Source organism: Manihot esculenta, chromosome 7 (genome assembly GCF_001659605.2).
Source record: "Manihot esculenta cultivar AM560-2 chromosome 7, M.esculenta_v8, whole genome shotgun sequence".
Taxonomy (NCBI): domain Eukaryota; kingdom Viridiplantae; phylum Streptophyta; class Magnoliopsida; order Malpighiales; family Euphorbiaceae; genus Manihot; species Manihot esculenta.
The window spans coordinates 33,021,573-33,030,247 of NC_035167.2; the positions used below are offsets into that span (position 1 = coordinate 33,021,573).

General features: G+C 32.1%; 1 protein-coding gene across 1 annotated transcript; it reads left to right on the forward strand.

Annotated features, from left to right (window-relative positions):
- The first annotated feature begins 665 nt into the window (after positions 1-665).
- LOC110618576 (anthranilate synthase alpha subunit 1, chloroplastic) lies at positions 666-7,261 on the forward strand. Its single transcript, XM_021761732.2, has 11 exons — positions 666-1,013; positions 1,780-1,964; positions 2,058-2,247; positions 3,226-3,377; positions 4,001-4,116; positions 4,202-4,448; positions 4,539-4,595; positions 4,781-4,933; positions 5,665-5,745; positions 6,392-6,478; positions 6,707-7,261. The coding sequence occupies exons 1-11, from the start codon at positions 875-877 to the stop codon at positions 7,028-7,030; spliced, it is 1,731 nt and encodes a 576-aa protein (XP_021617424.1). The 5' UTR covers positions 666-874; the 3' UTR covers positions 7,031-7,261.
- Positions 7,262-8,675: the final 1,414 nt, after the last annotated feature.

The following is an 8,675-nucleotide window of genomic DNA, read 5'->3' on the forward strand; positions in this document are numbered from 1 at the left end:
TTTAGACTAATAAAGTTAATATAAAAGAAGTAAATTATTTATTTTTGAAAAACCAACCCTTATAAGTGTTAATCTTAACGTAATTTAATAATTAAAAATATTATATATTTAAAAATATTTTAATATTTTAAAAAATAATTAATAAAAAATTAAATGAAAAAGCTTTTAATTTAACATATTTCAAATATAGAGATTAAATTATTAGATTTTAAATATATAATAAAATTTAAAATTTTTTAAAATTATTTAAATATATTTATTATTAGACTAAATCTATAAGTGAGATAATGTAATATTTTATATTTTGTTATTAGTAAACATATTTTTAATAAATATTATTATAAAAAATAAAATAATTATTAATTAAAAAATATATAAAAACATTTAATTTAATTTAATTTATTTTTATTTTAAAATTTATAATACGATAATATTTATTATATAATTTATATATTAATATTCATAATAATATTTAAAAATTATAGTAATTTGTTAACAACATAATATTATAAAATATTATTTTAATATAAATCGAATCACACAATCAAAGTAAAAACCCATAAAACACGTGATGCTTTTATTTACCTTCCTAAAAATTTATATAGAACCGAATTTTGTATCAAAGCGAAACGGAAGGAGCGGCACCTGCTGGGCTGCTCCGTTTCACTGGTGGCTAATTTTATTTGGAAATGAACTGCTGTAAAGGGTGGCCCCCACAGCCTATCCCCCCCCACTAGTAGTTGTCCCTTGGCCTATAAGAAGGGGAAAAGAGAGACTGAAGCAAATAAACCGAGCAGGCTGAACTGCAACTGCCATAACCAAATCAACTCCACCGTTTTCTCTCTGGCCACCACCTGATACCGCCTTCTTTGCAATGCAATCCCTAGCCTTTTCTCAACGCCTCTCTCCGCTTCCCTCCTCTTTCACCGTCGTTTCCACCAGACGACGGCCTTCGAGCTCTGTCTCTTTTGTTCGTCCAGTCAAGTGCATTTCTCTCTTGAGCTCTTTATTAGGTAAATTCAGTTTGGTTGCTGAGAAAATGTGGTAAAAGAAAAAAAAAGAGGCTTGCATGTGTTTAGATGTTACTGATTTTCTAATTGAAAATGAAAAAAAAAGGAATTTTCATTATTATTATTATTATTATTATTATTATTATTATTATTATTATTATTATTATTTCGGATAGTTGTTTACTGGTTTTAGCTGCGGCTACTGAGAATTTTAAAATCTAGTTATTTGTATTTGGTTCCTTTTCTTTTTTTTTGGTTTTTAAAGTTTTTTTTTTTCATTAGCTCCGGTTTGGTTGCTGAGAAAACTTGAGAAAAGAGAAGGAAAATTCAGGAGAGAGAAATTTTGTAGCAAGTGCTTCAGTGTTTTTTTTTTTTTTTAAAAAAAAAGAAAATGATTAACTTAATGGTGAAATACTGTTCTAGTAATGGTAAACGAGTTGAAATTTTATGTTTCAAATTTATTTTCCTCGAGATTCTTGGTCGAAAATTTCCTTAAGATGGTGTGAAGTATAACTTGTCTTTATAAATGATCTTCTGTTTTTTCTGCAATGAATAAAGATTTTTCTTTTCCTTTCAAACGTTGTACGTCATTTTAGTTTCTCTAAAGATAAACTCCAGAAGTAAAAACGGTAAGATAAAATCAGTTGGTTACTATTTTTTTCCCTTTTCGGGTAAAGTGATCTGGATTTTAATTTTGAGGATTTGCATGTTAAATTTAGGACCTTCATTTAGAAATTTGACTTTGATTCTGATTTGGTTTTTTCTGTAGTCGCTGATGGGGCGACATTTGCAGAAGCTGCTAAACATGGAAATTTAGTACCATTGCACACTAGCATATTCTCTGACCAGCTAACCCCAGTTACTGCTTACCGGTGCCTGGTTAAAGAAGATGATAGAGACGCCCCAAGCTTCCTTTTCGAGTCTGTAGAGCCTGGTGTTCGGGCTTCAAGTATTGTAAGAACTGTTCATTCTTTCCTGTTCTGGTATAGGTGAAAGAGTCTCATAGATCGTATATAATTATTAATAATTCGGTACTAATGGTTTCAGGGACGCTATAGTGTCATTGGGGCTCAGCCAGCAATGGAAATTGTGGCAAAAGAAAATAAGGTTACAATAATGGACCATGAAGAAGGGTCTCTGACTGCAGAGTTTGTTGAAGATCCAATGACAATACCAAGAAGAATTTCAGAGGGCTGGAAACCCCAAATTACTTCTGAACTTCCGGAAACTTTCTGTGGTAAGGAACTCTGTAGAGGATTTGAATTTTCCATTTCCATACTAATGGTTTTGTTTTTCAATTCACAATTCAATCATGAACTTATCAATTCTTTGAACATACGTCTTAATCAAACAACTACTGAAGATTTATTGAATAATGTGATGCTTAGCTTGCTATACCCGATGTCAAAGGATATAATATGCAAAGACTTAAAGCCACCGTGAATTGCTACATTATAATCTCCATTAGTGAAAAACTATGAAATATTAAAGCGTTTGCTTGCAATTTATTGCTAATGTTTCAAACATACATGGACTTATTATACCTTGCATGATAGAAATACATGAAAATGAAAAAGGAAGAAAAAAGAGACCCATCTGGAATCTGGACTGACCAGACTGTACTGTAGAAAATCCAAATTTTGGAGTTATTAGGCTCTGCCAATCATTTCGTGGATTTCATTGGTAGCATTCCGCTTGCGTCCATGAGAAATATAAATGTGAAAAGAATGTAATCTTCAGTAGTAAGACCTTTAACGGTGCCAAATACGACAAATGCAAATAATTTTCGGTATGATCTCTGTAACTTCTTGTTTTCCATAAAGATACCGAGTACTTTGTCCGTTGCTGTAAAGGCATCCATGTTTCTTTATGCATATGCAGACCAGCTCACACGTCTCTAGCTTGTCCCATGCATATACATCTTTAATGAATTTTATGAAGTTGATTTATGGTTTTGCTAAGTAAGATACATTTTGCACATGTATATATGCTTCTGTTTTGTTGAGATTCTTTTTTTTTTGCCCGTCACATATTCTGTCTGAAACTCACTCTTCTCTTGGCAGGTGGATTTGTAGATTGTTTTAAGAATTATAAATCCTTATTGATAAGGGTTATTGTTCTCTTTCCATGTTTATGTGATTATGTTGCCAATATATTCAAGTATAGATTCTATACAAAGCCTAGCCACCGTCCTGATAATTTCTTTATTGCATAGGTGGATGGGTTGGCTATTTTTCATATGATACAGTGCGATATGTGGAGAAGAAAAAGCTCCCATTTTCAAGTGCTCCTGAAGATGACAGAAATCTGGCAGACATACACCTGGGCCTATATGATGATGTGATTGTATTTGATCATGTGGAGAAGGTACTCTTGTTCTAGACTCTTCATAGGATGATTGACCATGGTTCTTGATCCTTTGCCTGGTTGCAATCTATCTTTTGTAATTTCTGTAACATCCAAAGTTGATATTCTTTATCTTCTGCTTGAATGTGTAAAGAATAAGTTTTAGAAGTATTATTGATAAAGTAGGTATTAGAGTGTTGTTTCAGCTAGATATATTCAAGTTGCATTCTTAAATCATAGAAAAATAGGGGGAAGTGAAAGATGCACTCTTAATAGAGTAGGCTGGCAGGTTCAATGAATGCTTCACATTATATTTGACAACAGATATCCCTTCATTCAATTGACAAGGAAAAAGGATTTAGTAGCTTTTCTCTGCAGATGTAGCCTTAAAGAATATGGAATTGTGGAAAAATGATTTTTATGGCTGACCCCAATAGATTGAGATTTAAGATTCAATGGAGTTGAGTTGAGTTGGTTTTTATCTTTCCATTTAGTGCTTGTAAACCTTTCTCAGGATCTGGACAAAAGATTATAGATTACAGAATCTCCATTTCAAGGGTGTGGTTAATAATATATGGACTGTGGAGAAAAATTTCCTGTTGTTCCCCAGTTTAAGGTTCTTAACATGAATTTATTTACTTCAGAAAGTCCATGTGATACACTGGGTGAGGATGGAAAGACATTCCTCTGTGGAAGATGCTTACTCTGATGGAACCAAGCGATTAGGGAGCTTGTTGGCCAGAGTGCAGGATATTGATCCGTGAGTTACTCTTGTGTTATTTACTGTGTTATTTTATTGGTTAACCCTGGAATTCATTTACTTATTTTGAATTGTCATTTTTTAGCCCAAGGCTATCTGCAGGAGTTGTAAACTTGCAAACTCGCCAATTTGGCCCCTCATTGACAAAATCTAACATGACATGTGAAGAGTATAAGGGGGCAGTATTAAAGGCCAAAGAGCACATTCTGGCTGGAGATATATTCCAGATAGTGCTAAGTCAGCGTTTTGAACGCCGAACATTTGCTGATCCATTTGAGGTCTATAGAGCATTGAGAGTAGTGAATCCCAGCCCTTACATGACATACTTGCAAGTAAGTTCTTTCTCCTCTGAATCTGTATATCACCTTGGCTAGTTATCCCTCTGATGCATTCTCGTAACACATTTTAATATGGTTTCCCAGGCCAGAGGTTGTATTCTAGTTGCCTCAAGTCCAGAAATTCTTACACGAGTAAATAAGGTAAAAAGTATTGCTGAAGCATTTGCTATTATATTTCCTAGTTAAATGACTTGGTCCATGTTTAGTTTTGATCTCTTATTTCTTTTTCTTACATTAAACTCAAGAGTTTCCATGAACTTTAGTATTCATTTGACTATATGATTATTGTGAACTTTGAAATTTCAATTGTTACATTGACTAAACAGAATAAAATAGTTAATCGGCCACTGGCTGGAACTATCAGAAGAGGGAAAACGACTGAAGAAGATGAGATGCTGGAGAGGCATCTATTAAATGATCCAAAGCAGTGTGCAGAACATACCATGCTGGTTGATCTGGGCAGAAATGATGTTGGAAAGGTTATAAAACTAACTATATGGATGTTACTCTGCATTTCTCAAATCTCAAAGCTCAAAGCTCATATGTTCATGTTATTTGTGCTCCTGTCAATTTTAGCTGGATAATTTAATTCACTTCCTTTCTGTTCTTTCTTGGTCTGCATTTTATGTCCTTTTTTTTTGTCTCTTCTTTTTAAAGGCTGTCAATGTTGAACTAAGCATCTGTCATGTGAACTAGTGGAATTTTATACTACTAGGCCGATGATTAGTGTAATTTAGGACATTTCTTTTATCAGTTTTCATTATTTAACAATTCTCTGTATACTGAATGAAAGTAGTAGCTTGTTATTTTCCTTGCTTTTCATTTTTAAATGAATTGATATCAAAATTTCCTTGCTTTTCATTGTTAAAGGAATTGATATCAAGAATATCAGAATTCCAGTTTCATTTATGTCCAGAGAATCATATGCCTGCTTTTGCTTGTCCGTAAAAATTGACAGAGGATGTTTTCTTTCTTTTTCTAAGCTTAACTCTCTCTCTTTTTCCTGTAAGAAAATATTATTAGTTTGTGCAGAATTTTTTAAGTTTCTTTCCTTTTATATGTGGGAAGTATTGTAGTATTTGCTGAGGCAGTTGTTTCCAAAATAAGATATTTTTTGTTGAACTTTAAGCGACGTTTGACAGACAAATTAGTCTTGATTATGGAGAACAGTTGCATAACTGGCACACACTTTTGTTATTTTTCTGTGCAGGTCTCAAAATATGGTTCTGTGACAGTGGCAAAACTTATGAATATTGAAAGATATTCCCATGTCATGCATATAAGCTCCACGGTAAGAATATATTATTATGGTATTTAAATGTTGGTCGAACTAAATTTCACAAAAATTTAATTTAATTCAATTCTTTGCCATAGATTTCATTGTTTGGAATGGAAGAATTTGTTTCTTTATTGACTACCAAAAATTTCATTTTCAAAGAAAACGAAGTCACACATGATTTTGCAAGAATTCATTTGAATTTCTTTTCTTGTAAAATGAATTATACTAAATGGAAAGTTCAAGTAAAAGATGTATTATTTCTCAGAAATGTCACATTATGTAGTTTGAATATCGAGTAAAAGTTATTTCATGTTTCTAAAGTCTTAGAAGTTGCCAATATGCTTTCTCCTGTTCTGCTTCCACAGCATCTAGCTGTTTCCCTCTTCTTATCAACTGTTTGTTTTGGTTAAAGATTTTGATAATCCATCAATGAGATAATTCCCTATTTTCAATTGTCTTCTTAATGATGCTGTTTATATGGCTTAATCAACGCTACTTGGTTTTGCATACAACAAATCAATTTTCAATTTAATGGACGCAAAATATTCCAAATCGCAAGGATATAACCAAAGAAGACTTGTTTATCTTTTTAGGCAATTAGCAAAAAGCACATGTTTTACTGATGAAAACCATACACCCGTACCCGTGCTTAATGCAGGTTACAGGAGAATTGCAGGACAATCTCTCATGCTGGGATGCTTTGCGTGCTGCATTGCCTGTTGGAACTGTTAGTGGAGCACCAAAGGTTTCCCGTTAAACTTTCTTCTTCACCTTCATACTGCAAACATGATTCTGTTCTTTAATGATTCCTCAATTAATGATGACATCTCCCAACTGTGTCTGGTTTGGCTCAATATGGTTAAAGTTTAGTTGGCTCAAATATTGCTTGTGACCGCATGCTTGTGTGTGTTGCTATCTAGATGTATCCTTCTTTTCCCTCTTTATATTGATATTCCCTGGCATTGTGCTACAGGTGAAGGCCATGGAGCTGATTGACCAGTATGAAGTTAACAGGCGAGGCCCATACAGTGGAGGATTTGGCGGCATATCCTTCACAGGAGATATGGACATTGCTTTGGGACTAAGGACAATGGTGTTCCCCACAGGAACACACTATGACACGATGTACCTGTACAAAAATGCTGATAAACGGCGTGAATGGGTAGCACACCTTCAAGCTGGTGCAGGTATAGTTGCGGATAGCGATCCGGATGAAGAGCATCGTGAGTGCCAAAACAAAGCTGCGGCTCTTGCACGAGCAATAGACTTGGCAGAGTCGAGTTTTATCGACAAATGAGAAGCCTGTCAACTGAAAATAAACATGCGTTGGGCTGAATCCTGGTACATATTTCCCAAAGTGTTGTATGTTTCCATGTAGCAATATGCTATGTGTAGTTGAGAAGGAAATCAACAGAGAAAAAAAGGAAGAGAATTTTGCCCAATGTGCATGTCAACCTTTGCATATGTGTAGTGACAGAAACAGAGTTTGCGAATAGAATACAACTGCTGTTTCTTCAGGTATTTGCAAGTTAGAGATGTTGGAGTTGCTGTAGCTTCTAACAAAGTATACTGATCAACTAAGATAGTTTACCTGCTAAAAGAAAATGAAGTTCAACAGAAGAGATGAAACTGGGAGGAGTTGATCGTAATTGAATGTTTGATCGCACCTTTAAGTTAAGATTCAGGGACTTTCGGTTCAGAGGCAGGGACTTGAAGAAGCGGTTTGTTTTGGTTTTTAAAATATTTTGGCTTATGGTAAATTACTAGATATAAGTTCAATTCCTATACTTTTACTCAATAAGCTCAATTTAAAATTTTAGACCAATTAAATATTATTAAATATTTTTAGATCAATTAAACATCTATATTATTATTCAATAAGAAAAATATTTTTTACATAATAAAATTTATTTTTAGTAATTTTAAAAATTGTTTATTATATTTATATATTTTTTAAATTTTTTATGATAATTAAAATATTAAATTTTTGATATTTTAAATTATAAAAAATAATATTTTATTATTAAAAAAATAATATTACATTAAATTAAGATTTATCCAGCTAAATACAGAGATTTAATTAGTTTAAAATTTTAAATTAAATTATTTAACTTTTAAGTGAAAATACAGAAATTTAATTAAATTTATTTTCGTAAATTAATAAAAAGTTTTATGTTATGGTTGGGTGTAAATTTATTCTACAAAAAATAATATATAACTATTAATTATTTTTATTCTCCCTCGCAAATCACTGTCTTATTTTCACTGCTCTCAATGTACGTTTACCATCCACCAACTGCAATTCTTGTAAATCTGGGAGCTTCACTAATACATACTCTGCTAAAATTCTAGCGTCTAATTTGATTTGATCCATGGAGACTGAGTTTGGAGTCTCCATTCTCCTACTAAAAAAAAAAAATATATCAATCAACCAAATAAAATTTTAGCACTTCCTAAAAACTTAAAATTTCTTAGTTAAATTATTCTAATCAAATAAGGTTTTACTGCAATACTTAAAGTGTAAATAATAATATTACTAAAAAAACAACTTTATACACTCATGAGCTTAGGCGAATATGTTAATTTAAAGAGAGTTTTTAGATTCAATCTCCAAGTTTTTATTCCTTATAAAAAAAACTTTACTTAAATCATTTTAACATCACTTTTTATTTGTGAAACCTTATACTTATTATATTTTTAAATTGTTGGTCATATTAAAGATGTAAAAAAGTAATTTACTAATCCCGACACTTCTCCATCTATTTTTTTTTCATTATAAATTATCTTTTAAAAGAAACTATTGGTCTTATTTTTCTGTGCTCAAAACTAGGGTGAGCAGTATTCGGTTCAAACCGAAAAAATTGATCGAATCGAATCGATTTAAAATTTTAGTTTGGTTTTTTATATATTTGGATTCGGTTCGGTTTTTAATTTTAGAAATT

Coding starts and splice junctions, on each gene's coding strand:
- LOC110618576 (XM_021761732.2), top strand. CDS start 875: ATGCAATCCCTAGCCTTTTCTCAACGCCTCTCTCCGCTTCCCTCCTCT. Junction 4,596..4,780: donor TTCTTACACGAGTAAATAAG/GTAAAAAGTATT, acceptor TTGACTAAACAG/AATAAAATAGTTAATCGGCC. Junction 4,934..5,664: donor GCAGAAATGATGTTGGAAAG/GTTATAAAACTA, acceptor TTTTCTGTGCAG/GTCTCAAAATATGGTTCTGT.